Here is a 15,383-nt window from a genome sequence, read left to right on the forward strand (position 1 = left end):
GAAAAACTTCTGTAATCAAGTCTGTAATCAGTTTCTGGAGATATTCAACTTTGTTTTAAACATTCTAGAAATGGTTTTATTTACTCAACAATGAATCGTTTAAGAATCTTTAGTAGTCCCAAAGGTTTGTTCCCATGACAGTAAAAACAGTTCTTTATCTGCCCCACTTTTAAAGGTGTTTGACGAATAAAATGTTTTTTTATGTTACCAAGAATAAGTTTAAGAAAAAAGTTGGTTTGATACAAAGAAGTGTGTGTAACATCCATTTATTACCAACTTATGTGTCAAATCTGGAAATTACAAACATTGTTTAAGTCAAACATTATATTCAATATTAAAAAAAGAAATAAAGGCAAAAATAGAAGACAATCAAATAGGAAAAGTAAGCATTACGGGTGATGTCAACCTGAGAAACACCGTACAGATGATCAACTGTTTCAGAGAGAAAAATAAAAGCACAGGGGGATGTCAACAGAAAATATTGTTGGTTTAGTCACACTGATTGGAGACATGTTTATTTATTCATTTTTAAAAATCTTTTTACACCAAGAAAACTTTCAGTTTTAGAGAACGTTACAAACATTTATGAACCTTTGCTATAAAAGGTTTTAATTCAAAAAATAAAAATAAAAAGTCACTGCTGCTAAAACTATCTGACACCTTTCTGCTTTGGTTTGAAATGTTTACAGGGTACCAATCTGAACACCACCATCACATCATAAGCTGAGTGGGAAATAGACACCAATGATTAAACTTTGGTGTCAGAGCAAACCAGTAGCAGCACATTTTTGTAGAAAAAGTATTTTAAATCAGTCTGTCTGATCTGTTTTAGTCTGAATCATCCCCCCCCCAATCTGTCACCCACAAATAGTCTGAGGTAAGAATAAAATGCATGCATGAGAAAAAACCCTGATGAAAACCATCAAATATCAGAGAAGTAAAGCAAACGATGCTGATGGACTGTGTAAAATCTGTGGAGGTGATCAGAGTAAACATTCATGCAAACACACATGGGAGGGTAGGGTGGGGGTGTCTACTGACCAGAAGCAAGAGAACAGGAGTGGGTAGGTTCTTCTAGCACCCTGCTGTAGAGACAACACCCCCAGCAGCAAGTTACCCACCCTCCTCTGCATGGTTCTAGCCAGTGTTTGATCCAGCCGCTAGCCTCTCCTGCAGAGCTGCCAACAGGAAGTAAGCATGTGTTTGAGGAGGCGCCATCACTAAAGAGTCGGTACATGCACAAAGAGAGAGTACCCTAGAGTCTGCTGCTGAGAGCACTAAGAAAAACACCACTATACATGTTCATTATAATATAATCAGCTTTCTTCTACACACTACTAAACAGGAGGGGGGGATGGGCATAATAGTGAAGGAAGAGGTGAAAAAGAGAAAGATCAAAGGGAAGAGAGGATGTTTAGGCACGCTCTCCACGGATACGGCGGGCCAGCTGGATATCTTTGGGCATGATGGTGACACGCTTGGCGTGAATGGCGCACAGGTTGGTGTCCTCGAACAGGCCGACCAGGTACGCCTCGCTGGCCTCCTGCAAAGCGGCAGCAGATGTTAGCAGGGTTCATTTTGTTGACAACATATTTTGTTTTTTGTCACAAATAAAAGACAAACATTTTTTTGACAGCATTGAAATCCAATCAGAAAATGAAAACGATGTCAGGAACGGCCAGAAGAACCAATCAGCAAATGCTACAGGCGGGATGAGAGAAGAACCAATCAGGTCTGGAGTCTGCTGCTGTTTGAACAAGTACAGCTGGGAGGAAAAGACTTAGATGTGACCGTCCAAGAAGTATTTGCCGGGTAAGTACACATCCGGGTTTCCCCGGTTTTAAAAGCAGTAGCAGCGAGCGTTGGAGCCGAACTGGACCAAAAGCGCGGCGCGGTGGTTCGGTGTTCTAGCTGTGTTTTGAGGAAAAAAGCAATCAGGCGGTCCAGAAGGCCGTTCAGGCTGCCCACCTTGGTAAATAAGTGCAGGTAAAACTACTAAATACACCAGAAAACCATTCTTACCTTTAGTTTACCTTCTCGCATCATTAGAGTAACGACTGTTAATGTTTTAATGGTATGATGTCATTTCCTGTCAAGTTTACAAATATTACTGCACGTTATACAGATTTGTTTACTTCATTAATATTAAGAGACTATTTAAAACTGTCAGCGTGTGTACTTTCCAACAACTGTTTTAGTTTTTAATATCTCATATTGTTTTAAGTCTTTTTCAAGCAGGTGTGGTTAAAACTTCCTTTTCAGAAGTAGAAAATGACTGCATCAGAAGAAATGTACGGATATTTTAGTCGACTAAATTAAGAGTAAAACTAACACAAACTGGATGACTAGATTTGGACTAAAATTAAAAACGGCTTTTGTCAAAAGACTAAATTAAAGTTTCTTGTCTAAATTAATACAGGCTGTAAGTTCAGACTAGATGAGACTCTTTAAAACGCAACCAGACATTTTAGCTCGAACAATCAACAAAACGTTTTCGTACATGCTGGGAGGAAAACGACCCGGAAATGATGACTATTATGGAACTACATTAAAGCAGAAATCTGAAGGGTTTTGAATCCAATGGCACCATCTAGAGGCTGACTAATGTATTGCCCTGTATGCCAGCGACTTCCGTGTTTACCTCTAGTTTTAGCTCTGACAGAGCTCTGGGACTGACATCTGTACTAAGCAGACTCTAGACCCCGCAGATACCCTGATGGAGGACTAGCGTGTGTGATCGTGTGACACCTCACCGAACGGTCTGAACGCCTGATCCCAGACCTCCGTGTTCAGACACTTAACTCTGACATTCAGGAAGAGAAAGCATGCGCCAGCATTATGTCGACACATTACAGAAATCCTCATTTAGATTACATCCGGGGTCTGTCACTAGAAATTAGTTGTTTAACCCTTTGGGCGCCAGAGTTTTTTCAAGAAAATATTCCATTTTGACCAGACTATTTCAAAAGGTGATAGCTTGTTAATGGTTAGAGATCAACGTAACTGTAAATGAGAAAAATCTTCAGTAAGACAAAAAGTTTGTGTTGGGAGCAAATTTACTCATCTAAAAGATTATGATGTCACCAAGCTGCCATATTGAATGGATCATTTTTACAAATTGGGGCGGCACGATATTAGGAAAACCTGCGATTGTCGATAACAATGATTGATATTGAGATAAATAAAAACTTAACTCAGGAACAAAAAATAATCAAAAACAAAGAAATAAAAAATCATAAAAATGAGAAAAACAAAAGATGATCAGTGGATCCCGGGAAAAGCAGGATCAGCAGAAAGAGCAGAACAAAGCTAACTCGGGTGTTTGCTAACCATCAAAAATATGTGCCGTCCACCTCGGGGGCGGGACTCTGACCCATGAGAACCCACGCAATTGGCTGAATGGGTGAAGAGCTCTATTTGATTTGTCAGGAAAAAAACCCATCATGCTTCCGTTTGATTGGCAGAATGCGTTATGCGTAGCAAACGTTAGAGCTGACCGTTCATTATGACATTTATCTGTTCTTTGTGATATACATATGGTGCATGCTGACATCGGGATAACGATATATTGTGAAGCCCTAATTCAGATGTTCCTTCTTATTTTTTTATGTTATTTTGAAACTTTTATCATATTTTGAAAATGTTTGTTTATATATATACATATATATAGCTTATTTAAAAATGTTAATTACATATATTTTATATTCAGGGAATCTGCAGGTTTAAGGGAGCCAAATTTAAGACTATTTAAGACCTTTTTTAAGGCCACTTTGACCAAATTTAAGCTTGTCGTCATCTTCCTCCGCTTATCCGGGTCCGGGTCATGGGGGCAGCATCCCAACTAGGGAGCACCAGACGGTCCTCTCCCCGGCCACCTCCACCAGCTCCTCCGGCAGGACCCCAAGGCGTTCCCGGACCAGATTGGAGATGTAACCTCTCCAACGTGTCCTGGGTCGACCCAGCGGCCTCCTGCCGGCAGGACATGCCCGAAACTCCTCCCCAGGGAGGCGTCCTGACCAGATGCCCAAACCACCTCCTGACTCCTTTCGATCCAGATCCAAATTTAAGCTATTTTTAAAATTAATTTTAAGCTATAATTTCCAGCTATTGCCTGGAACCGGTGCTAACCACGTTGCGAACATGGGATTAGCCATCCAGTTACCATTAAACTTGCACTTCTCCATGGCGCAAGCTCCCACTAGCTTAACCAGCTAACGTGCTCATCTAAAAATAGTCCCCTTTCACAACCAACTGAATGTGTACGGTTCCGCTTACGCCAACATCGTACACAAAAAATGCTGAAATTCACGAAAATGTCATAGAAATAAAATAATCTAGTTTATTGGGTCTTTGGTAATTTAAGACCTTTGGAAACTGTATTTAAGGATTATTTGTCTTTTTTAAGGATTTTCAAGGCCTTAAATTTGGAAAAGTAAATTTAAGACTTTTTAAGACTTTTTAAGGACCCGCGGATACCCTGTATATTGTATTATTTGATATATTGGCCTCACTCAGGAGAAATGCTTTTTAGCCGTATTTGTCAGGTTTCTTTGGGCTTGTACAGCTGCAGGGATGTCCTTCCCTTGAATGTAACGATCACTTGATCCAAGGGAAAGAATATTTTTATGATTATGTGCCACACTGACTTCCATACATAACACATCTGCTGCTTTTTTTTTACCTTGGCACCACGTCTGTCACATTAGCGGTGTTTTACCATCATTTCTGCATCCACCATGACCCAGAGATGGTGAAACAAACTTCAAACCCAACATGCACCTTACTGTCGCGCAGCACCAGCTGTCTGTTGCTGCAGCAGCGTCAATCTTTCTGGCTGGATGAGTGAATTTGGTCATCAGAGTCAATATTCTGCTTCATAATCGGAGTCGGACATGACCAGACAAAAGATCAGTCAATATAAACCAGATCTACCGACAATTGTAAGTTTCATCCCTCTAATATTCGCCCTCCGACGAAAAACTCAAGACACCATCAAAATAAGCACACCCATGAGTGTTGCTCAGCCTGAAGTTACACATCTCCACTATCTTCTGGTGCAAGGCAGTAACTTCACGAGGGACCATATTTGTAGCTGTGGCTCGTTAGTCAGCAATGACACTTGTCGCAATAATTTGGCTTCGGCCCTAAAGGGTTAACTGACTATTTAAGAAATACCAATAAATATAGACATGAGAGGATACTTAAAGGTGTACTAGGCACTAATAAACTCGTCTCAGGGCCTGTTTTCTGCTTGATTTATTCCATTACTGTAGGCATAATTTACAAAAAGTGTTCATTTGCTGTGGATAATTTAAAAGTCAGAAGATCTGTTCACCACTTGTTATGATTTTGTTAGACACACACAACTTGGTGCTGTTATGGTCAGGTGCATGAACTAGGCAGAAGCTAGGCATAAGAACCAGAGAACATTTATAGGTGTGGAACACTGAAAACCCATTTTTTAATGATTATTTATGATTCTAACAGATCTCTCTGAGTTTATCATGCAGGCTGAACATGAAAACAGTCTCCTACACCTATCTCCTGCAGTAGCTTCTGACAGAAAACTGGATGGTGAAACTCTAAGATTAGAAAAGCCTGACAGATCCACGTCACACTGTCACTAACATTCATGGACTTGGCCATCTTGACTCATGACGGGGAAGGCTGTTGTTGGTTTAGCGTCCAGGAAACAGCAGAGAACGCTATTAGAAGCTAGCTGTTTTAGAAACTCCCCCACACAGCAGAACTCCTCCAGGCTGGTGTTATTTGTGGAGATAAAACATCAACGTTGCAGAGCAAACTAAGTCAGTGGTAGAGTCGTGCTGCTGTTAGCCAGTCGGAGGAGAGATGTCCAAATATCAGGACCAGTCCAAAATCTGCTGTCTGAAGCTCGACTGTGATGTGGGTAACTGGAAATTGTGCGTTTGTGCTTGTGGAACATTGTTCCATCTTAACCCAAAAGGTTCAGAGACACACACATCCTGTGTCCCACTGACCTGCAGAGCTCCGATGGCTGCACTCTGGAAACGCAGGTCCGTCTTGAAGTCCTGGGCGATCTCTCTCACCAGACGCTGGAAAGGTAGCTTGCGGATCAGCAGCTCGGTGGACTTCTGATAACGACGGATCTCTCGCAGAGCTACAGTTCCGGGCCTTCATGTAACCAAAAATATTTGAAAAGCAGAGTTGGGTTGTTAGGAGGGCTGGGCGACATGGCCCAAAATCAATATCATGATGGACGATGACTACAGGAATGCGCAGAAACAAAAGTTGTCCACTAGATGGGGCTGTCACGCATCTTACATTGAGTGCAGCTTCTTAAAGAGACATGAATGTTGCCAGCCTACACACATCTTTTCATGTTTTTTTATCAGATTTATTGACATGAGAAAAATGATATCGATAAGAGTCAGAAATTTCAATAATGATACATTTTTGATTAATTGCCCAGCCCTAGTCGTTGGCTTAAAAATGAGTGAGAACCTGAAGATGAGAGCAGTTTGTGTGCGTCACCTGTAGCGATGGGGCTTCTTGACACCACCAGTGGAAGGGGCGCTTTTGCGAGCTGCCTTGGTGGCCAGCTGCTTACGTGGGGCTTTGCCTCCAGTGGACTTACGGGCAGTCTGCTTGGTACGGGCCATGGCTGCTACAGATCACCTTAAGGAGAGGTTGGAACAAAGGTCAACAATCTACTAGGTTTATTAGATAGGATCCACATAGTTCTTTCCTTGAAGAAATCATTTCATTTGATAAACATTTACCGTAAATCCTCTAATATTAGCCTGTATTGAATTAACTGCCGGGTATCATATTTTGGCCGGTGTCGGAGTCGGCGGAGGTGAATAATGGACGTTTTTTTATTGTGGCCGGGTGGAATGTGGTAACAAGCAAGTACGGGGGGCGGTTGTGTCATCCGTCTCACTTTTGATTTGCCAGTGATAGACCGCGAGGGTAACTTTAGCCGTGCGGAGACGAAGAGGAGGCGAAAATTTGATATCAAGTTCAAAGAGAACGTGCTGATTATGCTGCAGAACACCCTGGGGAGCAGTAGCAGGGGTCGTATGAACTAGTCACTAGTGACTTGTTATGCCTGTCATCGACTAGTCGCTGTCACGTGATAATGACCGGCAAGATGCAGTCCTCGGAAAAGACAGCAGCCTGCTGTCAGCAGGTGACAAGCTCCTGCGCGTCGGGAGGCAACGCGCTGTGCCTGAGCGTCGGTACTGACACCCGCCGTAAAACGGACATTTAACCAAATTGTGACGTTTACCCTCTTGCAATTTAACCTTCCCCTCACCCCCATCCTAACCTTAACCAGCTTGCGCATGCAAAGCTCTGATCGTTGACGCGCTCCAGACATCTGCGTCCTGAGCACGGCCACAGTAACATTATCAAATCAGGTGTCGTAATTTTGACCAAAATAAAAGAGATTAGACTTTTGTCACAAACGACTACAGTCAATGAGTTTTCATATCTGTTCTCTGATTGGCTGCACTTTATTTACCATAAATCAACTTTAAGAAACATCTAAAGAACGTTAGTGGAAACGCTTACGCAAATACACAGTCATGATTGTTTTGATGCTTGTTTAATTCATGCTAACTGAAACAATACTGGCTACATCAGGATCAGCCAGGTTACAAAACCAAGTTAAAACAGAAACAGGTTATGTCGAAGGGAGAACTATCCACTCACACAAATCAACCCAAACCTTAACTGCCCTGTCGCCAAAAATGTGCGTTTTACAAAGAGATAAGTTATGAAATGACTCTGTGAGTTTTATGTAAGTTTAAGGTTATGTATATGGTATGGGGTTGGTTGGGACACGCATTTTTTGCGAGTAGATGGTTCCAACTCGAATCTAGGTGGAAAATAAACAGATCTCGACGGGGGAACTCATATCAACATAACACCGGAAACGAAAGTTCAATCATCTTTGCGCCAGTAAACATACAAAAATACTCCTGATTACCAACAAGATGAGACACGTCAATCTAACACAAACGGCTGATACTATTGGCTAGTACACTAAACGGAGCCAATCAGCACGCAAAGTGTAGAATGTAGGCGGGCTTTACAACTGCTTGCCAGTGCTGCTAGGCCCGCCCACCTCGCTCTGATGATGGCGGCAGTTTGATGCGCAAACGGGATAAAGACCCAGGCAGAGGCGAGGGTAGCACAACAACAACTTCACTTTTACCAATAACCGTTGCTTCAGCGTACCGGAAACAGACAGGACAGCACAGAAGACATCTCTTAGAACTAGTAGATACGACTAGAAGAACCGTCCGGCTCCGAACAGCCTCGTATAACAGAGCTATAGCGGCGCGTTATTTGCAAGTGGATTTTGTTTTCACAGAGCAGCAGCAGCGAGGACTGCGTTTCTCTTCCGCTCCGACAGCCATGTAATTTACCCTCGCCACAAAACGAAAGCTTTGTCAATATCATAGCAATACTAATATGTGAGAATAAAACTTAAAACTGTAATAAAGTTATCAACAGATGCACCGAGTCGTAGTTGGGTGTCTTACCGAGAGTAAAACCTAGTTAATCGTCGGCCACGTCTCGCGTGTGTCTGTTTTGTTCTTCGGATCCACAATGAGAAGCTGCGTCCAGCGGGAAAATGGCCGCCACGTCAATCATACTCCGTCCGGCGTCGAGAGAGAGCTCACGCGCTCAGGACAGAGGAGGGCCACGCGGGGGTCAGCACGAGCCTGGGTTCAACTCTTCAATAATAATAAAGAGGATTGTTAGAGCAGCTGGGTTAGCCGACAGTAAACTAACGCGGTGGAGTTTCTCTGGGACTGTTTATACTTAAAAGGTCTGTCACATAGTTGTTTTATTTACTCATTTATAAATACTATTAATAGAAGAATGAAAGCAGGGCCGACCTTTAAAATAAGGATTTTATGGAATTGTTTTAACCAGATTTTGTGTAACATTGAACGACTCAGACACTCAGCTACTTTTGGGAAAACTGTCAATATTTTCAAAATTGCTGTTGTTTAAATGTGCTCATGATAAGGAGCAGGTCTTATGAGTTTCAACAAAAACGTCTCCAGATTGGCAAATTTCATTAATAATTAGGACCGAAATGCTGTACTTATATTATGGGATTTACGTTCACATGTAAGGCTTAAAAATAATACATTTGCTTGTTTTTATTTTCTTTACAAATTACATTAAATTTAGATCAGAAGAAAGAAGTGTTACCAATGTTCTAATAAAATCGAGTGAATGAAGCAGCTACTTGTAGTTCTGTGCCTGTCAGTGCACCCCAGGGCAGCTGTGGCTACGGTGTAGCTCATCACCACCAGTGTGTGAGAAGGATGAATGTTTCACTGTAGTGTAAAGCACTTTGGAGTCCTGACTCTAGAAGGTGCTATACAAATGTAGGTCATTTATCAAATAGACAAATGAATAACATGGCTTTTTTAGTTTTGGCTCTAGTGAGTGTTTTGAGAAAAACCAGAACAAACTTGTTCAGATGCCAGAGGATGGTACCTGATAACATATACGGGATTGCATTTTCAAGGATTTGAATCCGGATGTGATTTTGCCAAAGATCTCAGAAACCTGATTTAAAGAAACAGATTTTTCTTTTTAGTGCTCCACATTTTTAATGTGTTTAATGCACTTGTCTCTTCATCTTCGACAACCTGTGACAAAAAAGTTGCACACCTTTCATTTAGGACTAAAATAATGACATCCTACTAAGATATATTTTATGAACGAGTATATATATATATATAAAAACATGTATATAAATATATATAACATATGTTTCTATATATACACATATATACATATATGTGTATATATACATATATATATGTATATATACATACATATGTATGTATATATATATATGTATACACATATATATGTATATATGTGGATATATATACACATATATACATACATATGTATGTATATATACACATATATATGTATATATATATACACATATATACATATATGTGTATATATACATATATATATATATATATTTACACACATAGCAACTCAAACTTTAGATTCATGTGTTTTGAAAGTGCACATGAACATTTGTCCCATGAAATAAAAAAAAACACCATGTGAAATTTCTGAGTCTTTGAACCACAAGAATCATTTTATTGTGTCTGAAAGTCAAGTCCAAAGTACAAATTTTGTTTCTTAAAAACGACCAAAAGCACAAATCAAAACCACAGTAGAAAAAATAGGTTATCATATCAACCTGAGAGAGGAAAACAATTACCTGGACATAATACCATGGTTGTAAATTAAAACATGATACAGGTCTGCTACATCTACGCCGTGGAAGTCTACCAGACCAAAACCATGCAGCGTTGGTGGTCTGAGTGACCACAACTACAAGCAGATCACACGCTTCTACTCAGATACATAGACCAGTAACAGTAAAAATACAACATTATTGTAAATAAGATAAACAAAATCAATACTTTTACAACAAATTTCTATCTGAAAAGAAAGATTATATTTGTTTAACAGTTAGATCTAAATGTCAATCATAATCCCGATTCCTATGCCCGTTTCACACACGACCCTTGCCTCCAAACACCGTATTCACCGAGGTAACAAAGTATTCCTGTGTCTTTACTAATTGGGCCCGAGTTTGAAATATGTAAAAATACCACTACAGAAAAGCTGCTACTAGTAGCACCATAGGAGACATGATCACAAACTTACGGTTATCACAATCATATGGTTTTTATAGATATAGATATATTTGTGTGTATCTAGAACCTCAAACCAAACTACTAAGTAGAGATGAAGGAGAAATTAGAGGACAGTGCATCATCAAGCATAATATTTTAAGCACGCTCTCCACGGATACGGCGGGCCAGCTGGATATCTTTGGGCATGATGGTGACACGCTTGGCGTGAATGGCGCACAGGTTGGTGTCCTCGAACAGGCCGACCAGGTACGCCTCGCTGGCCTCCTGCGCATGACAGAACATGCTCAAACATCTGACGCATGGATTAAAACCAGACTCAGGTGAAGAGTCTTCCACAGTGAAAACTGCTGACCTGCAGAGCTCCGATGGCTGCACTCTGGAAACGCAGGTCCGTCTTGAAGTCCTGGGCGATCTCTCTCACCAGACGCTGGAAGGGTAGCTTGCGGATCAGCAGCTCGGTGGACTTCTGATAACGACGGATCTCTCGCAGAGCTACAGTTCCGGGCCTTCATGTAACCAAAAATATTTGAAAAGCAGAGTTGGGTTGTTGGCTTCAAAATGAGTGAGAACATGAAGATGAGAGCAGTTTGTGTGCGTCACCTGTAGCGATGGGGCTTCTTGACACCACCAGTGGAAGGGGCGCTTTTGCGAGCTGCCTTGGTGGCCAGCTGCTTACGTGGGGCTTTGCCTCCAGTGGACTTACGGGCAGTCTGCTTGGTACGGGCCATGGCTGCTACAGATCACCTTAAGGAGAGGTTGGAACAAAGGTCAACAGATGACCTTACATTTAATAGAAATGGAATACAGTGTGAGAAAGAAACAAATTTAGTTTTATTTGTTTCATTCTTCTTTAGATATTTCAGTTTAATTGGCACTTTATTTATTATCTGTATTTTAAAAAGTAAAAATAAATAAAATAACTCCATGTGAAGCCCGTTTTTGAATAACAACCCAGGCAGCTTATGTAATGACAGCGTAGAGGGACAGGGAAAAACAATCTGAGTAGCTCTGCCGACCTTAACCAATCAGATTTCAAGTACTAGCCAATGGAGCGGGATGTGAAGAACCTGTCGACCAATCATAAGGGAACATTTACGCTATAAACCACGCCTTCCACCGTATTGAATGTGGGTTCGTTCGTTTCTTCGTATACGGCTTCCCGATTGCGCATAACGTTTGTTTATTCAACGCAGAATTGGCTATTTTAACAAATAACCACGTGACCCCGCCCGCATCGACTGCCCAGAATTCACAATCAAACGCATATGAAAATAATGGCTGGGCTGCTGGCTCAAACAACGTAAACGGGAAGGAAAACTGTAGCGGCAAACGAAAAGGATGATGATAAAAACGACGGAAGATTAGAAAAACTACTATATAAAACTCTATTATGATTTATGAATTTGGTACTAGGCATGGTAAGGAATCAACTGCCGAACAATATTTTGGCAGATGGTCCCTCACTTTGGGCGCATTTTCGAGTCAAATTCAACCAAGATCACAAGTGTTCTGCTTGTCCTCGGGCTGGCAAATAAAAGGTCGACCGCTCCGCGTTTTCTTTCTTTCCTTTTTAACCGAAAATAAACGAATAAAACGCATCAATTTCAAACTATCATGGTATGTACTGGTAGAGTACAGCTTTATTAAAAAACTGATGCATACCTTACCGAAGTTTGAGGAAGATGTCGACGGAAAAAATGCGAATTTACTCTTCAGTCTCCAAAGCGTTGTTCTCAATAAAATGAAGGGAGGAAGGAAAAAAAGACCCATCGAAGGAAAGCCAGAAGAGAGAGGTTACCCATGATGCATTTGGGATATATGGCACGCGAGATGAACAGCTGAACCCGACAACTGCAAACAGCAACACGTTTACCTTCAATCTAAAATAATCCTTTGTTTTGTTTTCAATGTTTTAATCTAGGAAAACTATTATTAGACATTTAGTTGTTTTTAACTGACGCGTGTGTTACATTTAAAATGAAAGGAACACCTATGTATTCATGGTTATATAAACAATACAAGCAAAGTTTAGTATTTTATGTTATTTTTACTATTTTAGACAGAATAAATAATATTTTTAAAAGGTAAATTCAGACCAACACAATACTTATTTGTTTTTCTTTTACACTTAGTTGTATGAAATGCTCTTTTTGCAGATAATAAAAAAATAACTACTTTTAAAATAAAATCTAAAAAATAAATGAAATAAATATTTCTGGTAAAATTGAATTACATGGTTTGTCCTGCAGATGGCGCAAACAGCGTCACTGACGTTAGAAATGGAGAAGAATGTTTTTCTTCGCCCTTAAACAACAAAAAACGATGCAACCCGCTGGGTTCCACTGATAGGAAACTTTTTACTGATTGGCTTAATGAACTGACCTGTATTGGAATGTTTACTATGTGAAGAGACGACTCTTGTCGTGATTTGGCGCTTTATAAATTAACTTGAATTGAAAAAAACACAAAACTCGCTGGGAGAACAACACACAGCATCACATCAGTAACGAACACAGGACTTAGAAATTAAACATAGAACACGTTCTGTAAAGAAAACCGAACAAACATCTGGCCAGAGAGTGAAGGTATCTACAATCAAAACACATTTTTGCATGTATGAACTTTGATGCAGTAAGCATATGAATGGATAGTCAATTAATTTAGATGATGACAACAGTGACATACTATTTCATGCCAAAATTGACATGAAATAGTATAATTTTTCATAATAATCATTCAAAAAAGCTGTAACTGAAGGCATCTGGCTGTTCATTTCATTTACGTAAACACCTGTAAATGTTTACAAGGTATCAATGTTTTTAGAGATTCAGTTTAAATACACAACTTGTATCCACCCATAAACCTCTGAAAGCTGGAGGGGAGAAGAGGGTTTGATAGTCATCAATAAGCTGTGTGTGTGTGTGTGTGTGTGTGTGTGTGTGTGTGTGTGTGTGTGTGTGTGTGTGTGTGTGTGTGTGTGTGTGTGTGTGTGTGTGTGTGAAAGCAAAAGTGAAATTTACAAATAACTTTACTTTCAATGACATTTATTTGGCCCATCCATTCTTTTATCAGCTGAAAAGTGGTCCCTGGCCATGCTGCTGGTGGGAAGTGATAGCCTGGCCACCTTATGTAAATATAGTAAAGTTTATTGTTTATAATAGTACATATGCTAAAGACAGGGTGAGTGCAAGCCGGTGACAACAAACCAGAGCGGAGCTTCTGCGGGTAACATCAGAGATCAACCTGAAGACGTGCAGCAGGACTAGACCAGGCGGTGTCTCAATCTCCCCTGTCCTCACAGAGACACAATGTCCTCCTCACTTCTGTAAAATTACTGTCAGTCATTCAGCGTTTGTGCCAACCTCATCCCAGCACAGGCTGTCAGTGATGGGCCACAGTCGGAGTCCTTCTGCCTCACATGGAGACTTGTGTTGAACCAGAGACAAATTCAGCTTCAAACGTGTTTGTTTCACACATTATTGGTTCAATAAGCAAATCTTTTACATTAGAAAATATTAAAAATCCAGAGCTACTTATAAAAAAGTAGCACAGCGACCACCATCCCGGCATGTGTTTCGGTCGATGACACAACGGTCCTTGCCCAAACTCGGCAATTATTTGCACACTTGTGTATCACACACTCAAAATATAACTGCGCACTTCCTCCAAGTGCACTTCACAGAGGACTGTAAGGCACAGTGCAAGTACTGGAATTGGGTTTTAGTAATATTGCAGAGGTGGAAGAATGAACTGCTGTAATGTTTAGTGATGGATTTGAATGACTTGTCTTGATTTTATTTATATATATATATATATATATATATATATATATATACATATATATATATAGATTGTAGGAGCCATATGGGTCATTTCTTTTTATGCATCTATATCAATATCTATATCGATATCTATCTATATCGATATCTCTCTCTCTCTCTCTCTCTCTCTCTCTCTCTCTCTCTCATATATATATATATATATATATATATATATATATATATATATATATATATATATATATATATATATATATATATATATATATATATATAGATTGTAGGAGCCATACGGGTCATTTCTTTTTATGCATCTATATCAATATCTATATCGACATCTATATCTATATCGATATCTATCTATCTCTCTCTCTCTCTCTCTCTCTCTCTCTCTCATATATATATATATATATATATATATGTATATATATATATATAGAGAGAGAGAGAGAGAGAGATATTCAATTCAAAAATACTTTATTAATCCCAGAGGGAAATTGATTGCTGTAGTAGCTCAGAATAATAAAAATAATCAAGTCATCAAAGAGTTATTGTATATTACAATGTCTGTTGGCAGGAAGGATCTCCAGTAGCGGTCAGTGTTGCAGCCAAACTGAAGAAGCCTCTGACTGAAGACGCTCTTCCGTTGTCGGACAGTCTTGTGAAGAGAATGCTCAGGGTTGTCCATCATTTTCTTGATTCTCTGGAGAATCCTTCTTTGAATTATCTCCTCCAGCGGTTCAGAAACTGCCGAAACTCTGGCTGAGTCCTTGAAAGGGCTTGTAGTTCCTCCATCTTGTTGGCCTGTGATCTCACATTGCCCATTATGATCGATGGAATTTCCTCTTTCTCTGTCTCTGTATTGCTCCCGCTCTGCACAAACACTTCTTGTGTTTTAGCTCAT

At 40.1% G+C, this 15,383-nt stretch overlaps 2 protein-coding genes across 3 annotated transcripts; both read right to left on the bottom strand.

Moving 5' to 3' along the window:
• Nucleotides 1–708: 708 nt before the first annotated feature.
• LOC107372966 (histone H3.3A) lies at nt 709–8,671 on the bottom strand. The gene is made up of 4 exons (XM_015941157.3): nt 8,532–8,671; nt 6,514–6,657; nt 6,000–6,153; nt 709–1,543 (listed from the first exon to the last, which is right to left on the bottom strand). Exons 2-4 carry the CDS (start codon nt 6,639–6,641, stop codon nt 1,415–1,417), a joined length of 411 nt encoding a protein of 136 aa, XP_015796643.1. The 5' UTR covers nt 6,642–6,657; nt 8,532–8,671; the 3' UTR covers nt 709–1,414.
• Nucleotides 8,672–10,098: 1,427 nt separating this feature from the next.
• On the bottom strand, nt 10,099–12,511 carry LOC107372965 (histone H3.3A). Of its 2 annotated transcripts, none has more exons than XM_015941156.3 (4): nt 12,368–12,511; nt 11,301–11,444; nt 11,053–11,206; nt 10,099–10,964 (listed from the first exon to the last, which is right to left on the bottom strand). In XM_015941156.3, exons 2-4 carry the CDS (start codon nt 11,426–11,428, stop codon nt 10,836–10,838), a joined length of 411 nt encoding a protein of 136 aa, XP_015796642.1. In that variant the 5' UTR covers nt 11,429–11,444; nt 12,368–12,511; the 3' UTR covers nt 10,099–10,835. The 2 variants fall into 2 exon arrangements, with proteins under 2 accessions (XP_015796642.1, XP_015796641.1); XM_015941155.3 differs by having other exon boundaries at nt 12,363–12,502.
• Nucleotides 12,512–15,383: the final 2,872 nt, after the last annotated feature.

This window comes from Nothobranchius furzeri, chromosome 13 (assembly GCF_043380555.1).
Source record: "Nothobranchius furzeri strain GRZ-AD chromosome 13, NfurGRZ-RIMD1, whole genome shotgun sequence".
NCBI classification, from domain to species: domain Eukaryota; kingdom Metazoa; phylum Chordata; class Actinopteri; order Cyprinodontiformes; family Nothobranchiidae; genus Nothobranchius; species Nothobranchius furzeri.

Bases quoted from the DNA above. Each gene is read 5' to 3' on its own strand.
- LOC107372965 (XM_015941156.3), bottom strand. From the start codon at position 11,428: ATGGCCCGTACCAAGCAGACTGCCCGTAAGTCCACTGGAGGCAAAGCC. The intron at 11,207-11,300 runs GTGACGCACACA...GGTTACATGAAG, and splicing joins AAGAAGCCCCATCGCTACAG to GCCCGGAACTGTAGCTCTGC. The intron at 10,965-11,052 runs GTCAGCAGTTTT...TGTCATGCGCAG, and splicing joins CAGCCATCGGAGCTCTGCAG to GAGGCCAGCGAGGCGTACCT.
- LOC107372966 (XM_015941157.3), bottom strand. From the start codon at position 6,641: ATGGCCCGTACCAAGCAGACTGCCCGTAAGTCCACTGGAGGCAAAGCC. The intron at 6,154-6,513 runs GTGACGCACACA...GGTTACATGAAG, and splicing joins AAGAAGCCCCATCGCTACAG to GCCCGGAACTGTAGCTCTGC. The intron at 1,544-5,999 runs GTCAGTGGGACA...GCCGCTTTGCAG, and splicing joins CAGCCATCGGAGCTCTGCAG to GAGGCCAGCGAGGCGTACCT.